The sequence below is a fragment of the Chenopodium album genome, chromosome 6 (assembly GCF_948465745.1).
Source record: "Chenopodium album chromosome 6, dcCheAlbu1.1, whole genome shotgun sequence".
In the NCBI taxonomy this organism is placed as follows: domain Eukaryota; kingdom Viridiplantae; phylum Streptophyta; class Magnoliopsida; order Caryophyllales; family Amaranthaceae; genus Chenopodium; species Chenopodium album.
In genome coordinates, this window is record NC_137839.1 from 1,808,911 (window position 1) to 1,830,646 (window position 21,736).

The 21,736-nt window shown below is 33.9% G+C and overlaps 2 protein-coding genes across 4 annotated transcripts; one reads left to right on the top strand and one right to left on the bottom strand.

Annotated features, from left to right (window-relative positions):
* Positions 1-1,978: 1,978 nt before the first annotated feature.
* On the top strand, positions 1,979-12,674 carry LOC145635534 (uncharacterized). The gene is made up of 14 exons (XM_081686834.1): positions 1,979-2,306; positions 3,782-3,837; positions 3,953-4,127; positions 4,698-4,799; positions 5,136-5,207; positions 5,874-5,990; positions 6,118-6,195; positions 7,370-7,432; positions 7,506-7,602; positions 8,974-9,052; positions 9,156-9,367; positions 10,532-10,677; positions 11,161-11,283; positions 12,119-12,674. Exons 1-14 carry the CDS (start codon positions 2,220-2,222, stop codon positions 12,269-12,271), a joined length of 1,560 nt encoding a protein of 519 aa, XP_081542960.1. The 5' UTR covers positions 1,979-2,219; the 3' UTR covers positions 12,272-12,674.
* A 112-nt stretch (positions 12,675-12,786) lies between these two features.
* On the bottom strand, positions 12,787-15,536 carry LOC145635535 (cytochrome B5-like protein). 3 transcript variants are annotated; one of them, XM_081686836.1, is made up of 7 exons: positions 15,401-15,536; positions 15,181-15,292; positions 15,019-15,068; positions 14,325-14,402; positions 14,133-14,224; positions 13,228-13,318; positions 12,787-13,110 (listed from the first exon to the last, which is right to left on the bottom strand). In XM_081686836.1, exons 2-6 carry the CDS (start codon positions 15,260-15,262, stop codon positions 13,252-13,254), a joined length of 369 nt encoding a protein of 122 aa, XP_081542962.1. In that variant the 5' UTR covers positions 15,263-15,292; positions 15,401-15,536; the 3' UTR covers positions 12,787-13,110; positions 13,228-13,251. The 3 variants fall into 3 exon arrangements, with proteins under 3 accessions (XP_081542962.1, XP_081542961.1, XP_081542963.1); XM_081686835.1 differs by having other exon boundaries at positions 12,787-13,318; XM_081686837.1 differs by having other exon boundaries at positions 12,787-13,318; positions 15,181-15,265; positions 15,401-15,523.
* Positions 15,537-21,736: the final 6,200 nt, after the last annotated feature.

Genomic DNA, 21,736 nt, shown 5'->3' on the forward strand with positions numbered 1-21,736 from the left:
CAATAAAAGAAAAACGGAGGTAATATAAGTATATATAACGTCCCGTAAATCGGAACATGCCCTTAATCGTTATACCACATAACCTAAGCAACCCATATTACTTCATTTATTAATATAAGGTTAAGGGGATTCGAACATCCAATCAATTATAACAAAGTTGGCTATTTAACCATCTTAGTCTATTATCAAGCATGTTATAAATATGTAAAAGATCGAAATGTATATAAGTGTCAACCACATGATTTTTTTTTTAAAAAATTCAATAAATATCGATTTCAAATTTCAAAATCCTTAAAAAAAATACTTCAATGACACGATTACAAAAGTAGCAACCCAGGACAGCGTCCGAGCTACTCACTAGATTCTGATTAAATCGTGTCAAACAACTTCATTAAAAGTTCAGCTTTCAAATAGGGTAATTTAAATTGAGTAATCAAGTACAATTATATGAGTCAATATTAAAATAGTTGATATCCAAATTTCCAAATACTTATCTAAAATTCTAAATGCGTTAAATTAATTCATAACTAATCTCTTCATTATACAATAATTCACACATTCAAATTTACACATATACCAATTCACAAAGGTTAGCAATCTACTCTGTATATATTTATTAATGTATAATATTAATAAAGTATATTGAGTATAAATATAAATTATTATGAGGCGGAGGATTACATTTACAAGGTAAGAAACACACGCATTGCGTGTGTGTATGTGAAATATAGAAAATTAATTAGGCTATATTCTCATCTTTATTCTATAAAAACGATAAATATTTGTTGATATATATATTAGTAAAAAAAATTATGAAATAAAATGTTGCTAAACTTATGGAATATTTTTTTATTGTTTTAAAAAAATTAAAGCCTTCTATCATTTTGACTTAAATTTGAACCTTTGACATCAATTCCTGTGTAAAAGGTAAAAAAATAATTAAGAGCAATTTCAATTATTATAGAGAGTGGGAGCAGTTTTTTTTTTTTTTTTTTTTTTTTTTTTTTTTTTTTTTTTAAATTGATGAGTGAGAGCTGTTATGATAAGGTAGTTATTTTCCCTAAAAAAAAAAGTAGTTATTTTTAGTTTTTTTTATAAAAAGTAATTTTTATTTTTTATTTTTTTTTATTTTAATTGTGAATAAAAGAGGTAATATTGAAAATTGAGAAGGGCAATTTGGGAATAGTGAAATTTATCACCCAAAAAGCCCTTTCTCTTTATCTATAACTTTATACTAAAGGCGAAACCAGGAATGACACATGTCATTTCCTGGTTAAAAATATTCCCTCCAAAAGTTGGTTTTTTTTTTTTTTTGGTTTTTTTTTTTTGGTTTTTTTTTTTTTTTTTTTTTTTTGCCAAAGCTTCTTAGAGAAGTTTTTAATACAAACTATGCAATAATATTTCATTTCCTATTTGATAAGTATATTCTATTTGTACTAATTTAAACAAAGATATTATTTTTTTATACAATAATATGCAATAATAGTTTATAACTTTGTAATGTAATTCATAGTTATTTTTATGAGTCGTGCATATATTATTGTCTCTGTTTTCTTTAGTGTGATAAATTTTTAAAATTGTTTTTTGTAATTACAGATCTTTCATCCTATTTTAGGTTTAATTTTTAATAATTAAATAATAGTGTTAAACTAATGATAAGTATTAAGTATTAAAAATTACCGTGCATGGCACGAGACTTAACCTAGTATATTACTATAGATAGATAGATTAATGTATAATATTTATAAAGTATATTTAGTATAAATAGAAGTATAAATTATTATGAGACGGAGGAGTAGTATTTATTAGATACCCGTACAATAAACACTACACTAGTAACACGACGACACACGACAGTGAGTCCATTCCTAACTCTCTGTTGGTAATTAATTTTGTCAAATCCCTAATTAAAAACGCTAATTTTGACTTTGTGGCTAATTTGGAAATCAACTTCGAAATATAGAATTTGGGCGGTTCAATAATTTCTCTCTCTTCTCAAACAAACATTTTTTTCATTTTTAATTTTTTTTCCCTCTGTCTCTCTCATTTTCTCTCTCCTCTCCTCTCGCTCTATCGAATTCTTTCGTTAATGGCGATCTGAGAGGAAGAGGGACAATCATAAATCTACATTAATTTACGAATTACACGATTTTTGGGATTTTTTTGCTGATTATTTTTAGCTTTGATTTTTTTGTTAAAATTATTTGCTTGAAATTATAATGGCTGCGTTAGAATCCCTTGATTCGTTTTTGTTTGCTGCTAGTCGAGCTTGTCTTACCCCCATTGCCATATTCGTTCAGATCCAGGTCAGTTTTTTTGCTTCAATTATTTGATTTTATTTTGTTATTATGCTGATTTTTAATTTTTTTTGTTTTTGTGGCTGTTACTTTGCTGAATTTGTATATTGTTATTTTAGAACGAAAGATTATGTTTTGTTGATTAAATTCGAATGTTTTTTTGATATATTTTTTTGGGAATTGGTTAAAATTTTGAAGTATGGATGTTTTGGATAAGGTTAAATTGCAGTTAAAATTTGATAATTTGGGATTGCTAGGTTGAAATTGTGTTAATGTTTTATGTTTAATTAGACTATTAGGGTTTGCTAATATATGAGTTTGATGCTGGCGGGCAGCTTTTGAAGATTTGTTTAATACTAGCTTGATGTTCATCGCCTAGTATTTTGGTGGAGATGATCATATACAACTTTGATTGTGATGTTGCTGAGGACAAATTTGTGAAAGGTTTGGTTGCCAATTGCCATGACCATAATCTAATTTTCGAGGGCGAGGCTTGAATTTCATGATATGTTGATTTGGGTAATGGAGGAGGTGAATTAAGAACTATTGCTTCTTCTTAATCTAGATTACTTCCAGGGGTAGCTTGGGAGTGGACTTATTGGCCTCTGATAACAATTATCTCAACCTGTAAATTGACTTTAGAGTTGATGTGGCGGATCGAGGAATTTTAAATGGGATATATCAAATCAACCTCAACTTAATAATTTTTCTCCTTCCAACTGTTCCAAGATTATGCCTTTTATACTTTTGGGTTGGCATTTTTTTTTGGGAGGGCAAAAGTTAATTAAAAATTTCTCCTTTAATATTAAATCATGCTTTGGCAATAACATAGGCTCTCTCATCCATGTGTGGACAAACATAAATGTTAATCAGCAAATTTCACCCTGACGGTTCTGTGTAATTCGTTCGCAGCATCTGTCAGAGTCTCAATAAGGATTATAGATTCATGTTCTATTGCCTTGACGTTTGACTAATAGGGGGTGATTGGGAGTTTCCTGGACTAATTACTAAGAAGGGGACATTTTTGGTATTGTCCCTATGAGGTACTTCCTCGTATTGATGCTTGTTTTGTACGAGTATGGATGTTTTATATGGTCATTTGATGATAAAATGTGTTTATAAGTTCTTTAGAAGAGCTCTAGATCAAGGCAAATCCTCCCACGTAGTCACATTATTGCATTGTTCTTTCTAAGCAATAACCATTGCTGCCTAGAATGACTTTGACTTAGTTTAGACATATATGTCTGTATAAGCACTTATTGAATGAATCAATTGTGCAGTGATGTTATTTTTTCCATTTTGATTTCTTGTTTCTTTTTTGCATTTAGTTGTACCTTTCACACTATAATTTGTCTTCTTGTCATAGTATAGGGGGGTCTGTTCATCAAAACCTTTCTATTATCCTGCTGATACCACCCATTATTATTTTGATTGATGTTTTAATTTGGACGATAGATCTTAAGCTTCCTTGTTTATTGCTGCAGGGATGTTTAATATGTCTAGTTTTAGCATTTGGGTGGGCCTGCGCTGCTCATGTCAGGTACTAGTATTGGAGGACAGATTAATGAACTGATGGACTACATATACATTATGGCATTCAATATTTATTTGTTGGGGACCTCTGATGGATCTCTCTCTCTCTTCTTTTTCTTCAGGAATAGAGAAATCAAACGCATGAAAAATGAACTGAGAAAAGGAAATAGCTTTGGTTTTCTTTGTCATGACATTAATGAGCTTGAGCACTCTTATCAAGTCAATCTGCCAAGAGTCACAGTTGTTATGCCTTTGAAAGGATTTGGAGAGCACAATTTGCATAACTGGAAAAGTCAGGTGCAACACTCTCTTCCCTCCTTCGATTTTTTTAATGGATGAACAGTATATTCTGCTTTGACACAGTTTCTCATTCCACACCAAAACTTGGTATGTTATGTTTTTGGTCAGGGAATTTGGAATTTTGAATGGGTTGTGACATTTTTCTTATACTTCCTCTGTCCTTTAAATATTGCAACATGGGGGGAATTACATCTCCCAAAGCACAATTTAAACCTTTATCTTTTATTAAATAAATTTATAAGGTAAAAATATAATAATTGTGAAAATATATATCAAGATATCTAATAACACCCCACAAGACTGTATATTTCTTTACGTACAAGTCACAATGTGGTTAAAGACTTAAAGAGGAGTGTGTGAATAGTGTCAAAAAAGCAAATGTTGCAATTTTTTTTATATAACCGTTCTTTCTTGGGTTCATATCACCAAGGTGATTCATATTCATTATCTGGTGGCAATAGGTCTTCCATATCTTTGTGAAGAGTCCTTCATTTTCTCAATTTCCTTTTTGGCTAAGATGAAGTGGAATGCATATTGACAGTTCTGTTGATGTCTGTTTCAATGCAGATTACATCCCTATACGGTGGGCCTATAGAGTTTCTTTTTCTTGTAGAAAGTACTGAAGATCCAGCATATCACGCTGTATCTAGGCTTATAAAAGATTATCAGGTGTTCAACTTATTATTTATTATTACTTCATTGAAATTACTGTCAGTTAGATGCTTTGTGAGTAAAGTAAACATGCTTACATGCGATCATGATTCTTGTAAAATTTATAAATAGCCTTTGATGGCATAAAGTGTATTTTAAAGTAGCATGGGATCAATTTCATTTAACTGTAGAAGATTATAAGGTTGGTTTGTTTTTGCTATTATAGCAACCTTCATGACCTTATAATAGTGGAAGATCATATGGTAGCATGTTTGTGATAGCCTTACAACATCTTCAACACATCATAATGTCCTGTGTTGTGTGTATCCTAACTAATTATATGGGTAATGACAGGATGAACTTGATGCTAAGATCATAGTGGCAGGCTATTCAACCACTTGCAGTCAGAAGATTCACAATCAGCTTGTATGTTATTCTTTTCTTATTTCCTTCAGTTATGTGTAAATAAACCTGTAATTGAGTTTGATTTTGGCATTTGTGGTGCATTACAGTGACCGTGTTTTTAAATTTAAAATGTTTAACTATCTGGTTTCTGCTAAGAATGCTAACTAATGTACACACAGATGGCGTTGGGCTTTTTCCCCCAATAGCTCTTCACCCTTGATAAATTATTCTGCTGTTATCCGCTTATTTTTTTTTCTCATATTAATGGAATCGTGTATGTAATTCATCGCTAGTACACAGGGTGTTTCGTTTGATTAGAAAGAATTACTCTCTTTTTTGGAAGGATTTTTAACTGTAAATTGCATTGGGATATAGAAATTTGTAATCATGTTGTTCAGTTATAATTTGTAAATGAAAAGTTCTGGAATCTTGACTATAAATCTGTGAAATATGGAGGCCCACTGAAAATCAGATGGACTAGACTTGGGGTGTATGGATACATTATCAGTTTAAAAAATTTAAAACCATTTATGATCAGGTGACATTGTTCTGAGAGCTTGTCAGAGGTTTGGCCAAAATTTATCTGTTTATATCTATATACTGTATGATCTATTTGTACTTGCATAGATGCGATTTTGAAGCTGACTGCTGATGTTAACTTCATATGTGAACTTTGTTCGTTCTCAGGTTGGTGCAGAAAAAATGCATAAAGATAGCAAGTATATACTGTTTCTAGATGATGATGTTAGACTTCACCCAGGATCAATAGGTGCTCTCACGGCTGAAATGGAAAAAAATCCCGAGGTATCTTTTGGCTTCTGTATTGTTAAATTAACAGTTTCAAATGATATGCATGAAATTTATATTTTTACGATTTGTTTTATTGTATTAAATCTGGGTTTGATTCATTCTATGTTGCTGTTATGTGCAGATTTTCATTCAAACTGGTTATCCACTTGATTTGCCTTCTGGGAGCTTAGGAAGTTACTGTATATATGAATATCACATGGTATGTGGTATTCTATTGTTATGTTATTTTCAATTGTGTTGATAGATGATAGCCATAAGCAGCTTATATTATCTACGTTAAATATGTGTGATTATGAATTTTCTTTCCTATCCTTCTATTTTATGGTTCTGGACTATCATTATTGTTGCTGTATAATATGAAAGATGATTTATGGCACATTTGTCACGTATGATGAATGAAGATATAGTTTACGTAAGGTGAGTGATAATTCAGTGTCTTGTGATGGGCAGATAGATGGTAGGATGACCTTTTGTTTTACTAAAACAATTCTGCCTTAGAGTGGTATCCTGGATATATGCAATTCTGAGTTACGATCATATGCGTAAGAATACTAGCTTGTCACATGCCGTTGTACAGGGCTTGGTCTCTTCCATCCATGGTACCAAACATATGGGTGCAGTAGCAGTTGCGAAACTTGGCTGATATCGTTTCAGACTCCTTTCATTCCTTTTTTGTTGGTTATGCTTTCTACTTTCGTCCATTTCTGTAGGTTGGTTACCCTTTTTGCTATTTTCATATTTTGGCAAGTTTTAATTTCACCTTACCCAACATGAAACACTCCTTTTCATACTCTTCTTTCGCAAACCCCTGTGATAGCATTTTTTCTTCTACATTTCTTACACATATCCCCTTATCTACACTCTCTCTCCTAGCTCCTAGTGTGCTAACAGTAAGTGTAACCAACATTTAGGAAGGGAGGTATTTGTTTAATTTGTTGTAGTAACTTTTGGTTTTACCAGAATCTGCAACGCTCTGTAGACATTTTCCCTGGTTAAATTAATAATAAATTGGCATTCCAAATATGGGATTGGGCTGGTTGCATTGAAGCAGATTCTGTTTGATTCTTAGAATTTAACATTTGCCATATCACTTCTCAACTGAGATATGATGCGGTTTTTTAATAATACATGGAACAAGGACACTGTTCCCTTTATTATAAATCCTCGCCTTCAGCAATGTTATGATGCTTAACATCCTCATGCTTTTGAGAAGCAGAGAACCCACATAATTTCAGCCCTTGTTGTGAGTGTAATGTTGATATTGATTAGATATGCACTTACAGAGTTACAGACATGAGGATGTTAATTATTTTTCTTGCTGTTTCTGTGTAATTATATTTACCCTACTTAAAAATTCTTTGTTGTCTCTACAGCCTTGCTCTATGGGGTTTGCTACCGGTGGGAGAACATTCTTCTTATGGGGTGGTTGCATGATGGTAAGTAGTCACAGTATTGCCAATGGTGCACACACACTACAATTTGTTTTTTCCTGATTTCCTACAATCTCAGATGCATGCCGATGACTTCAGAAATGACAACTATGGTGTAGTCTCAGAACTACGAGATGGTGGATATTCTGACGATATGACTCTTGCAGCTATATCTGGTAACGTATCTACATCTACAAAATTAACTTTTCTGTTCCTTTTTGTCTAATATCCCTTCTTCTTGGTAATATTAATGCCCTTTGTAATGCCCTTTGTAATGCCCCTGGAGTTTTAAGTTGTGTTTTTACCTAGTTACTCTGTTCTGATTGACATTGACTTACCTATAGTATGTTTAGTAGACATTCAGCTTTCTTTTTCAAGCCTGAGTGATGAGGAGATGAGGACCTATATCAGTAAAAATATCCTGTATTGTAAGATGTGAGCTGGTTTTGCTGTCTTATGAAGCTTCAAGGTCGATGTGTAATATGCATTGGTTAAGGACAGCAATGTGGTTATATTGTGCATGTGATTGAACTGGAAATTATAGGAAAAGATCTAGAGAAAGACGAAGATGATATGAATGCATAGAAATAATCTGATTCAACATTTGAACACTTACAAAGTTAGCTAAGCAAACTAAAAAAAACTATTTAGTTTACTATATGCTGTCTTTCCTCCTGTTCCTCTATTTATTACGTTTCTTTTTTGTCCTTTTGTGGAAAATATTCTGATTTTCCATGTGGCTTCCCTCCCAAGAATTCACTTAGCTGACTTTGGTCTCCAATTCCTTTTATACACTTTCCTCAAATAATAGTCTGGGATGTTGCTGAACAGTGCGAAGAAAAACCTTATAATAATAGGCAGAGAATGGCACGCCTAAAAAAAGAAAAATCAAGAGGCTGTGTGTTGCTCAAATATTATTCTTGGGATATTTTATGAACAGTAAGGTGTCCATGTTCGATATCCTCGGTCTTTCTCATTGTTTGTATTTAGGCAAAGTATATAACATCTATTATGTATTATTAGCATCGAACACCGTAGCAAGAAAAGTAGAAATTCTTTGTCAGTGATATTGGCTTTATATGAGTTGTCAGATCTATTTCCTGTCCACTTATTACAGGTTTACAGCATGTAGTTGGATTCTATTTGACAAGGCATGCTCCTTGTGCCTTCTTATTTCGTAATTTATGCCTGGTAGTTTTCACCAATTTGGACGATAGTTAAAATGCAGTTATATTGAATCTGAAATGAACTAGCTTAACCTTCTAGAAGTTTAATGTCTTGCAGTTGATACCAGTCATAGCTGTTTAAGCATGCAATGGATGGTTGAAAGTGTTCAAAGTTGTAGTTCATTGAAACGTTGTTTCTTTTTAAAATTTTGATCTTGTAGCTTCATAAGAACCTTGCTTACTCATTTTAGGGACCTCAAAAGGCTCCTTTGACAGTTATCTGTTGCTTATTGCGAAGTGTGTTTTTGTTGTAAATCTGGTTGTTGAAGCACATTTGGGTATTCTATCTTTACAGTAGTTGATCCTTGTCATTTTTTTCAGGAGCTCACAAAAAACTCATAACATCTCCTCCAGTTGCTGTTTTCCCTCATCCACTTGCAAGTGATCTTAGTTTCTCCAGGTTTGTTGTAATATTTGAGTGGTTTGTTCTTTTATACAGAATTTATCTCTTAATTTCATCTGACTATATTTGATGATTTGGTCTCTTTGATCTTCTAATGTAGGTACTGGAACTACTTGAGGAAGCAAACATTTGTTCTAGAATCATATGTGTCAAAGGTTAATTGGATCATGAATCGTGCGTTATTTTCTGTGCACTGTTACTTCTCATGGGGATTTGTGGCGCCATATGTCATGGCTGTGATACATGTTGCAGCTGCACTTCGGATGCGGTACGGAGCTTATACAATTGAGGATAAGTTTCTTATCTCTGGTGGTAAGTATAACTAACCTCGTTGGTAGGTAACTCAACAAGATCTTATTAGCTGAATCACCTTGATTTCATGGGTTTGTCAAGTTATTATATCAGCAGAGGACCGCAATGTGTTAGGATGGATTCATGCTGATACTGTGGTTATTTAGGTTATCAGCTAATCCCCAATGATTCGCTGGCTAAATTGCATTTATAGGGCTCAGATGATTTGAAATAGGATACGAGGGGCTGCTACTAAAATATCATACAATTTATTTGTGATTAGGTCATGTACAGCTGGGCTGAGCAAGATTAGGTTTGGTATAGGATTTTCATTTCAGTATAAGATACTGATTTGGGACAAGTAATGATGAAAGGACACAGTAGGGGTGAAGAACCTTTGTGATATTGGTTGAGATATGCTGCTGAAGATACGTTTTTAGACTTCATCAAATTAAATTATCATCTGCCACTTAAGTATAGGACCTTGTTTGAAAAGTATTTACATGTTATCCTCTTTTTCACCTGAAAGTCCCTTATTTGAAACTTACTTATTAGACCTTATTTTATTTTTACTTGTGAATTAAACATGTCAGCCCATGTTTTGAATTTCTTGAACTTAATCTTAATGGAAATTCAAATTTTTTTTTGGTGATAAGATTGAGGCTGTTGTAATCTTTATTAAATTCCAAAAAGGAAATATTTCCTACAATGCTTATATCTTAGTACGTTAGAAGTCTTTTTTCTTGTATAAGACATACTTTTAGCTTGAGTTTCTTCTCTGCAGTGATTTTCAAGCTTTTTGATATCGTAATTTGGAAGGACCAAAAGCTTAATAAGAAGACGTTGATTTACTGCTCCACTTGAATGGAAAAAAATTAGTATTCTCAAAATGCTTGTAGCTTAATGTTTGCTTACTATAATCAAGTTTGGATTCTGCTGAATAGTTACATTAGTATACAAGATCACAGTTGGCTGTTAAGAGAAGCTTTTTCTTTGTGAAGTCTTGTTATGTAGAACCGAAGCTCACTCATAGAGGATTTTGTAGTCGAGATCTATAACGTAGCCACAGTTGTGCAGAAAACAAATTTGTAGGGCAATGATGAATAATTAAGTAATAATAAGTGCAATTATATATCTTGTCAACAGTTACTCATTTGCATCTTCCTTTTTCCTATTTTCTTGTAGGGTGGTTATTTGTGGGCTGCCTTGCCACTTGCACTGCTATTGAGTTACTTTCCATGTGGAACTTGACAAGGATTGAAGTTCACTTGTGCAACTTGTTATCCCCTGAGGCACCGCCTTTGTCACTTGCTACCTACAATTGGTGTCTGGTGTGTTTCTTCTTCTCACCATTAAAAATTTTGCGGTTCGACTGTTATTTGGCATTTGTTTCTGTATATTGTATCCTTTAGTATTTGCATTATATAATATATTTTATGCCAAAAAAAAAAAAACTCTCTTATTATCACTAGAGGTAGTAGTGTTAGAAATCAATAAGATTAACTCATGTTTGGTAGTGGAGATTGCATTATCATGGACATTCACCTAGAATATCATGTAAATTCATCAATAAAACAATCTGGAGAAGGTTTATGCTGAGTGAAGAGTAAGAAAATAAAAACAATAACGCTTCAGTGGTTTGTAGCTATAATAGATTCAGTGTAGCACTTAGTTTTCTTTTCATGGACTGTTTAAATCTGGGAGTGTGAAGTCATTGATATTACTTATCTTGCGCATTTTTTTTTTTGGTAATGTGGCCCATAATATGCTGCTAATGTTTTTTTTTTCTTCCTATTTGATGCCATGTTGAGCAGGTGTTTGTTGCAATGCTTGTGGACAACTTCTTATATCCTATCTCTGCGCTGCGATCTCACTTCTCACAATCTATTAATTGGTCGGGTATAATATACTACTTGAAGGATGGGAAAATATACAAGGTATACTAGTTTTGTTTTGGTTATTTTTTAACAATGTAGATCTATGCTCTCGTGCCTTTTTGTTATTTTTTTGCTGTCAAATTGGTGTTAAATGGCATGGAGAAGCAGCTATGAAGCTTTCATCTCCACTTTCATGCAAGTGAGTTGATAACAGGTTATAGGGAGGTTGTAGTGGTTATAAAAAGAGTGGATTGACTGCGTTCATAGCCCACCACATAGTCATCTTTGCCCAGATTTTCCCAAGTTATTTGGAGGCGTTCCACCAACACTAATGACCCAGAAGAGGCATTCCTTTAGATTGGGGAGTGCAGGAACTCGTTAATGCTAATAATCAGCTACCACAACTCATTTTTACATATTAAGTCTTTCCCATCCATGTTTTCTTGTTCTAGTAAGAGAGTATATTAATGTCCTCCATCAGTATGGTTTACTGCTACTTCTCCTTGCCACTTCACACCTTCATAAACGTACTTGTTATCATCAAATCCAATGTTTTTCATTAGCCTAGATTAATCTAATTGCAGTTAAATATTATTAAATGGTAACAGATTCATCCATAGTTTGTGAAATTCGTAGTATGGTTTATAATAATGCGTCTTTGGATGCTTGTCTTCACATGTAAGTGAAACTATAACTAGGTTGCTTAATGTGTGTTATTTTACAACTCGAGATAGTGTTCTTCATGATTTGATTTGAATCTGAGCTTTACCATCAAGCCATTTTTGTATTTATAAAACCTTGATTACTGTAAGTAATATTTTTTTGATGTGTGGTGACTTTGAGAATCCTGTAGGTATATTCATGTTTAGTTTAGCTCATATATTCCCCTGTGCAGATTGATAGAGGGAAAGATATTGGACCAACACATTCAGATCTCAGTGGAAAGAATTTGTACGGGAAAAGAGGATCTCCACCCAAAACTTCATTCATCAGTTCATTAGCAAGAACGTTGGTACAGTGGCGGCAACCCAAAAAATACGATGTGTAGGATCATTGATAGCATTAATGACAGGAGTTGCATTTATTCCAGATGCAAGGGACTTTGAAGCAATATTTTTTTTTGTGAATGTCACCCTTGCATGTCAATTTGGCCATTCCTTATTGATTGATTCATGCATTAGAATTCTTCATTTTTTGATTCTTCAGCCAGTTTGATCTTCGGCTTAAGGTGATTTTTTGTAATTTGTATCAATATCATTATGTAGTTTTTTATCAGTGTTAAAATTTCCTTGTACCATTGTAAAGTTCTGAATGTTCAGTTTTTCAGGTGATAACCTAGTTGTTTGATTTAATTTTTGTTTGTTTTGGCGCCAACAAGTTGTATATGTGATCAGTTGTAAAGTAGAAAAAAGCTCTGAATGGAAATTGCAAGTGTTTTTTTTAAAACTTTTTCAGACTGATTAAGAAATTATTACAATTCTTCATTATACAGAGCAGCAATTACCTATGCCATGCTTTGATTATAAAAGCAGGCAAAAATTCAATTTCAGTGTCCCTGAATGGTAGCAAATTAGAAAAAGGTCTACTTCTCATTGATGCTTACAATTTTCACCATATGAATTCTGAATACAGAAGATTCTAGCTTAATATAATACCTAAACATTTAACAAGTGAACTATAAAAGCTTGAATTGAATTTCTGCGAGAAGCTTTCTGTATAACATAACCATTAACAGATACAAATGAATTTCTTCATTCAAAATGGAGTAGGACTAAAAGTCACAAAACTCAAGAAATGAAAGTATCCATGACATAAAGTTGATTTGATTCGCGTTTTTGTAGGATTTCAACTTAAGTCATAGAGCTGGTAGCTCAAACAATCCAGCACCTGCTAAGAGTTAAATATAACATCAAGAACTTGGAAATGACATGAATAAGGTTGGGACAGCAGATTGAAGGAGTAGAGCCTCAGCCAAAAAAAATCTTGTCACCAAGCATTTAGAACCTTTAAGTGGTTGCACAAGCTCAGTTACTGTTCCAGTTCTCCAATGCAGAAATCTTCTATTATGTCAAAAACTCGTGTACCATGCTGTGGCCTGCCAAGCACACACGCAAGTGTAAGAAGGTAAGGGTGCCAAAATGTTCACAAAACATAGTTGCCAAAGAAGTTATGTGCATCAATTAACAACAACAAATAACAGTATGAAATCATAAATCCATGTGATTTATGGAACTTCAGGATGAGGAGCCCTTTATATCCCGTTCAGAGGGGGAGGGGACGTCCATATATTAGTTATTTTTCCTTGATTGGCCCTGATCCTTGTTCCTAGCCATGTCTAAACTATGTTTTTCACAAAATACAAAACAGCTTCAGATCACAGAGCCTACAATGCTACAAGCATTTCCATTAGCAGGAAGGTGCCAAAGCATTCCCTCCAAGGCAAAACTAGTGATTTCAATGCACTAGAAATAAGCAGTTTCCTTCTGAATAGAAAACAGTCCATACATGATCACAACATATTGGTATTGGAGCCTTAAAGAAGCTAAATAAGGTACATGAAGACTTGTTAGATTAAGTTAATACAGCATTAATTTGACTCAACCTAGATATTGGTAAAGATGAGGTCTAAGGAGGTCTCTATGCAAGCAACTTTACTTCTATCCAGCCACAGAAAACAGAATCGACAGAAGTAATGAAGACTTATAAGATTAAGTTATTACAGCAGTAATATGACTCAACCTAGATCTTGGTGTAGATGAGGTCTAAGGAGGTTTGTATGTAAATAAACCTTACTTCTATTAAGCCACAAAAAACAAAATCAAGAGAAGTAATCAACTATCAAGTAATGAAAGGTGCATTACTGTAACAGCAACATACAAGAATGACATAATAGACTCATACGGTCATACCCATAAAATCCTTCAGTTGAATCATCCCCTGCATGCGTTAATATAGCATCACCACCAGGGTGCTCCTCCACATATGAGGTTACATCATATACCTACATCAGCAGCACCAAAATGGAAATTAGAGCTTTCAAAGTAATTCTCATTTTTAAGAAACAAGTTACATTGGAAGACAACATGGAAAAACAAATATACCTTATCTTTGATGATGACCCAACAATCAGTCCTTTTGTCGTGCAATGAAACTTCAGCTATAGTATATTTTTTAGGTTCCTAGTAACAAGAAGAAAGTAAAATAAGAAATCTGTTCTGGACTTAGAGAGATCAAATCAAAGCGTTTTCCATGAGTTGATATCGATTGAAAATCATATATGTACAACGAAGATCCTGCAGATTCACCCAAAACTATGAAACCAAAGATTTATGTCTACCTTGATAATTGGAATACTTCTAACTAAAAGTTGACAAGAAAATCGAAAGCTCGAATCACTGAAGCCACAGTTCTTTCCTCAAGTCAAGGCATTTAAGATGCAGTCAAGCAACACAAATTACAAGATATTGTTAATGATTGCATTCAGCCTCTACAACTAAGCTCAATCGGCAATAATTCTATCATATATCCGGGTGTACTGTGCAACACTTTTAGAGTACAAAGTATTTCATAAGAACAAAAATTCTTTGAAGTATAAAATCAATAGGAAATTGATATGCTTACAAAGATGTATGATATTTAAATTAGCATAGATTCAGTAAAATAAACTTAAATGCACTTCAATTTAAGCATTTCATCAAAGATAATAAAACAAAGGCGAAGAAACCAATAATACCCACAAGTTAATAGAACTTTAACTCATCAAATATCAACAATTAAAATCCAATGTGATGATACCTTTGATATTTTTTTGGTGTTACTACTCAAAGCTTCAGTTTTCGATTGACCTGCATTGAAACAAACACCAGAAAATCGATTCAATAGTAACTCAGATTACAGATTATTTACATAAAAAAGTCAAATTTGAATTGGGTTTAGAGAAAGAGAGAAACTAATAACTGGGTTTATTAAATCGTGGGATAATGAATAGAAGGGCTAATAGAACACCCAATATCAATGTCACTGCTTCAATCATCTCCATTTTCTGTAATTTGGATACAATTGCAGCTCACTCTGAGAAGAAGAGAGAACATAGAATGAGAGAAATTATAAACGTCACATTTGATCGAATTATCTCAAACAAACACGAATTAATAGTATAAATCGTGGACTAAATTACCTGGAAATTGCAGTTGAAAGCTAGTAGCTAAGGAAGAACAAAAAAATAGGAGAGAAAATGGGCGATTCAAGATTAGAGTTTTAATTTATGTATATGTTCATAAAAAGCTTGAACAGATGGTTTATTATGGGAGGAAAGACAAACGAGAAAATACAAGTTTATTTTCGTGATAATAAAAATTGTTTATGCAGTGCTATTTTTGTAAATAAATTGACAAAATAACCGGATATGAGAGGTTTTAGACGAGGGAGCCCCACTCGATCTTAGTTCAGTTTATCTCTTCTCACAACTTTATGCATTGAAATTTGTGCCAAAGAAAAAGATTAGATTGTGAGAACCCGTTTTAGACTGATTTCTTAAAATTGTTTGACTGGGGATTTCAAAAGTTGATATTTAAGGCTAGTTTACCTTTTAAAAAAAATATTTAGTAAAAATAATTTTAATTCGGTAAAAACAAGTTCAATAAAATTAGTAACCGTAAAAAAGAAAAATAATAGAGAAATCAATAAAAAATATTAAGTTATGCAAAATTAATTTCAATTCAGTAAAATAAATTTCAATTCAACAAAATAATTTTATTTCAATAGATTTATTAATTTCACTTCAGCAAAAAAAAAAAAAAAAAAAAAAAAATAATGAAGTGAATATGCCGTAAAAAGTGCATATTAAAATGGATGGATCAAAATCCCAAAAAATTATATGCTTTGAGGTGAACTAATACTCAAAGTTTATTTAGAATTTGTTATAGACACCTGGGGTGTACTGTACACCCATAATGACCATAAGTATTTTGTTCTCATTTGATGATTGTTTTTTATTTAATCATCAAATGAAGAGCAAAAACTAACCATTGATTAGTTGGGTGTACCTTGTACGTAGAGCTGTCAAAAGTTGACCCGATCCAAAATACCGACTCAAACCCGATTATTAACAGATCCATCTGAACCGAAAAAATGGTGACCCAAACCCGACCTGACTCGACTTGAATTCAACCCTAAACTCGAGTTGACCCGAGTATGTGAGACCCGAACCCGAACATGAACTGACGTGGAGATGACCCGACTCGAATGTAACCCGTAAATTATTGACCTGAACCGAACTCGACTTGAACCGAAATTGACCCAAACCCGTGTTAACCCGTGAAAAACCGAATGTAACCCGACCTGTTATTAACCCGACCTAAACCCGACCCAAATCCGATAAGAAGTATGATCCGACGTGACCTGACTCAAGCATGACCAAACCCAAACCCGACCCGCATAGGTTATATTATTAATCCAAGTTGACCCGACCCACACTTACCGACCCAAACCCGACCCGTTTACCCGAATTGACAGATCTACCCGAAACCTCCAAAATTTCTCAAAAATCTTGGATATTAGCCTTCAATTTTGGAATTTTTTGACTTTTTTTTTTGCTCGGATATAAAAATTGCCGATATGTTTACCATGGTCCCTAATATCCTCCGGGAGTCCAATTAGGTGGGTGGAACCATCCAATTTGCCTTTAAACGACCAATTTACAGGTTTACAACTTGCACCGATTTCAATAATTCGGCCTACCACGAACATTTATGACTAAAATAATGATCCCGAGATGTATTCATTAAAATTTCAAGACTTTTTGACACTGTGCCCCGAATACTCCAAAAATTCTCAAAAAGCGTGGATATAGCCTTTAATTTATGAATTTTTTGACTTATTTTCGCCCGGAAATGAAAATTGCCGAAATCCAAGAGTCCAATTGGGTGTGTAGAACCATCCAATTTGCCTTTAAACGACCAATTTACCGGTTTAAAACTTGCGCCGATTTCATTAACTAAAGTCTACCACAAGCATTTATGACAACATATAATGATCATATATGGCTCCAAACGACATTATATGACCCCGAGATGTATCCCCTATAATCTAAAGGCTTTTTGACACCGGGCCCCGAAAACTACAAAATTTCTCAAAAAGTGTGGATATTAGCCTTCAATTTTAATTTTTTTTTTTTACTTTTTTCGTCGAGAAATAAAAATTGCCGAAATGTTTACAATGGTCCCTTATACCCTCTGGGAGTTCAATTGGGTGAGTGGAACCATCCTATTTTCCTTTAAACGGTCAATTTACCGTTTTACAACTTGCACCGATTTAATTAACTCAAGCCTATTACGAACATTTATGTCTACATATAATGATCATATATGGTTCGAAACGGCATTATATGATCCCGAGATGTATCCCGTAAAATCTCAACACTTTTCGACATAGGGCTTCGAAACATCCCTAATTTCTCAAAAAGTGTGGGTTTGGAATTTTTTGACTTTTTTTCGCCCGAAAATAAAAATTGCCGAAATGTTTACCAAGCTCCCTAATATCCTCTGGGAGACCAATTGGGTGGGTGGAACCATCCAATTTGCCTTTAAACGACCAATTTACCGGTTTACAACTTGCACCGATTTCATTAACTCAAGTCTACCATTAACATATATGACAACAAATAATGATCATATATGGTTTCAAACGCCATTATATGACCCTGATATATATCCCCTAGAATTTTTTTACACCGAGTCCCAAAACCTCTAAAACTTTTTAAAAAGTGTGGATATTAGCCTTTAATTTTCGAAAATTTTGACTTTTTTTCGCCCGGAAATAAAAATTGCCGAAATGTTTACTATGGTCGCTAATACCTTCTGTGAGTCAAATTGAGTGGGTTGAACCATTTAATTTGTCTTTAAACGGCCAATATACTGGTTTACATCTTGCACCGATTTCATTAACTCAAGCTTATCACGAACATTTATGACAACATATAACGATCATATATGCTTCCAAACGGCATTATATGACCCCGAAATGTATCCCCTAAAATCTCAAGCCTTTTTGACACCGGGCCCCGAAACATCCAAAATTTTCTCAAAAAGCGTGGATATTAGACTTCAATATTGGAATTTTTTGCTTTTTTTTCGCCCGAAAATAAAAATTTCCGAAATGTTTACCATGGTCTCTAACATCCTCCGGGAGTCCAATTAGCTGGGTAGAACCATCCAAATTGCCTTTAAACATCCAATTTACCGGTTTACAACTTGCACTGATTTCATTAACTCAAGCTTACCACGAACATTTATGACAACATATAATGATCATATATGGTTCCAAACGACATTATATGACCCCGAGATGTATCCCCTAAAATCTCAAGGATTTTAGACATCGTGACTCGAAACCTCCAAAATTTCTCAAAAAGCGTGGATATAGCCTTCAATTTTGGAATTTTTTTGACTTTTTCCGCCTGAAAATAAAAATTGCCTAAACTTTTACCATGGTTTCTAATACCCTCCGGTAGTCCAATTGGGTGGGTGTAACCATCCAATTTGCCTTTAAACGACCAATTTGCCGGTTTAAACCTTGCACCGATTACATTAACTCAAGCCTACTACAAACATTTATGACAATAAATAATGATCATATATGGTTCCAAACGACAATATATGACCTCGAGATGTATTCCCTAAAATATCAACTCTTTTCGACACCAGGTTCCGAAACCTCCAAAATTTCTCAAAAACGTGGATATTAGCCTTCAATTTTGAAATTTTTTGACTATTTTTCTCACGGAAATAAAAATTGTCGAAATGTTTACCATGGTCCTTAATATCCTCCGGGAGTCCTATTTGTTGGGTGGAACCATCCAATTTGCCTTTAAACGACCAATTTACCGGTTTACAAATTGCATCGATTTCATTAACTCATGCCTACCACGAACATTTATGACAACATATAATGATCATATATGGTTCCAAACGACATTATATGACCCCGAGATGTATCCCCGAAACCTCCAAAATTTCTCAAAAAGCGTGAATTTAGCCTTCAATTTTTGAATTTTTTTATGACTTTTTTTGCCTGAAAATAAAAATCGCCGAAACGTTTGTAGTGGTCCCTAATACCCTCCGGGAGTTTGAGTGGGTGGATGGAACCATCCAATTTTTCTTTAAATGCCAATTTACCGGTTTACAAATTACACTGATTTCATTAACTCAAGCCAACCACGAACATTTTTGACAACAAATAATGATTACATATGATTCCAAACGACATTATATGACCCCGGGATGGATTCCCTAGAATTTCAAGAATTTTAGACACTGGGCTCCGAAGACTCCAAAATTTCTCAAAAAGGTGGATATTATTAGCCTTCAATTTTGGAATTTTTTGACTTTTTTTCGCCCGCAAATAAAAATTGCCGAAATTTTAACCATGTTCCTTAATACCCTCCGAAAGTCCAATTGGGTGGGTGTATCCATCCAAATCGCCTTTAAACGACTAATTTACCGGTTTACAACTTGCACCGATTTCATTAAATCAATCCTACCACGGACATTTATGATAAAAATATAATAATCATAAATGGTTCCAAACGGCATTATATGACCCCGAGATGTAGCTCATAAAATTTCAAGGCTTTTCGACACCGAGCCTCGAAGCCTCCAAAATTTCTCAAAAAGCGTGATCTTTGCCTTCAATTTTAGAATCTTTTGACTTTTTCGCCCGAAAAGAAAAATTGCCGAAATAATTACCATAGTCCCTAATACCCTCCGAGAGTTCAATTGGGTGGGTGGAACCATCCAATTACCTTTAAACGACCATTTACGGGTTTACAACTTGCACCAATTTCATTAACTCAAACCTACCATGAACATAAATGACGACATATAATAATAATATATGGTTCCAAACGGTATTATATGGCCCCTAGATGTATTCCTTAAAATCTCAAGGCTTTGCGACACTGGGCCCCAAAACCTCCAAAATTTCTCAAAAAGTATGGACATTAGCCTTCAATTTTGGAAATTCTTGTCTTTTTTCGGCTCGAATATAAAAAATTGCCGAAATGTCTACCATGGTCCCTAATACACTCCGGTAGTCCAATTGGGTGGGTAGAACTATCCAATTTGCCTTTAAACGACCAATTTACCGGCTTACAACTTGCACCGATTTCATTAATTCAAGCCTACCACGAACATTTATGACAACAAATAACGATCATATATGGTTCCAAACGACATTAAATGACCCCGAGATGTATTCCCTAGGATCACAAGGCTGTTCGATTCCGGGCCCCGAAACCTCCAAAATTTCTAAAATAGTGGATATTAGACTTTATTTTTTGAATTTTTAGACTTTTTTCGCCCAAATATAATAATTGCCGAAATGTTTAACATGGTTCCTAATACCCTTTGGGAGTCCAATTGGGTGGGTGGAACTATCCAATTTGCCTTTAAACGACCTATTTACCGGTTTATAAATTGCAACGATATCATTAAATCAAGCCTACCACGAACATTTATGTCAACAAATAATAATCAAATATGGTTCCAAACGGTATTATATGACCCCGAGATGTATCCTTTAGAATTTCAATACTTTTCGACTCCGGGCCCCGAATCCTCCAAAATTATTCAAAAAGCGTGGATATTAGCCTTCAATTTTGAAAATTTTGACTTTTTTTCGCCCGGAAATAAAATTTGACGAAAAGTTTACCATGATCTCTAATACTGTCCGAGAGTCGCATTAGGTGGATGGAATCATCCAATTTGCTTTTAAACGACCAATTTACCGATTATTACAACTTGCACCGATTTCATTAACTCAAGCCTACCACGAACATTTATGACAACAAATAATGATCATATATGGTTCCAAACGACATTATATGAGCCCGAGATGTATTCCCTTGAATTTCAAGACTTTTCGACACCAGGCCCCGAAACCTCCAAAATTTCTAAAAAAGCATGGATATTAGTTTTCAATTTTGGAATTTTTTATCTTTTTTTCGTCCGGTAATAAAAATTACCAAAATGTTTACCATGGTCCTTAATATCATCCGGGAGTCCAATTGGCTGGGTGAAACCATCCAATTTGCCTTAAAACGACCAATTTACCGATTTACAACTTGTACGGATTTCATTAACTCAAGCATAATACGAACATTTATGACAACATATAATGATCATATATGGTTCCAAACGGCATTATATGACCCTGAGATGTATCCCCTAAAATATCAAGGCTTTTCTACACTGGCCCCGGCCCGAAACCTCCAAAATTTTTCAAAAAACGTGGATATTAGCCTTCAATTTTGGAAAATTTTGACTTTTTTTCATCTAGAAATAAAAATTGCTGAAATGTTTACCATGGTCCCTAATACCCTCCAAGAGTCCAATTGGGTGGGTGGAATCATCCAATTTGCTTTTAAACGACCAATTTACCAGTTTACAACTTGCACCGATTTCATTAATTCAAGCCTACCACGAACATTTATGACAGCAAATAATGATCTTCCTAA

Coding starts and splice junctions, on each gene's coding strand:
- LOC145635534 (XM_081686834.1), top strand. CDS start 2,220: ATGGCTGCGTTAGAATCCCTTGATTCGTTTTTGTTTGCTGCTAGTCGA. Junction 4,128..4,697: donor TGCATAACTGGAAAAGTCAG/GTGCAACACTCT, acceptor GTTTCAATGCAG/ATTACATCCCTATACGGTGG. Junction 5,991..6,117: donor AAATGGAAAAAAATCCCGAG/GTATCTTTTGGC, acceptor TGTTATGTGCAG/ATTTTCATTCAAACTGGTTA.
- LOC145635535 (XM_081686836.1), bottom strand. CDS start 15,262: ATGGAGATGATTGAAGCAGTGACATTGATATTGGGTGTTCTATTAGCC. Junction 15,069..15,180: donor CCCACGATTTAATAAACCCA/GTTATTAGTTTC, acceptor GTTTCAATGCAG/GTCAATCGAAAACTGAAGCT. Junction 14,403..15,018: donor ACACCAAAAAAATATCAAAG/GTATCATCACAT, acceptor TCTTGTTACTAG/GAACCTAAAAAATATACTAT.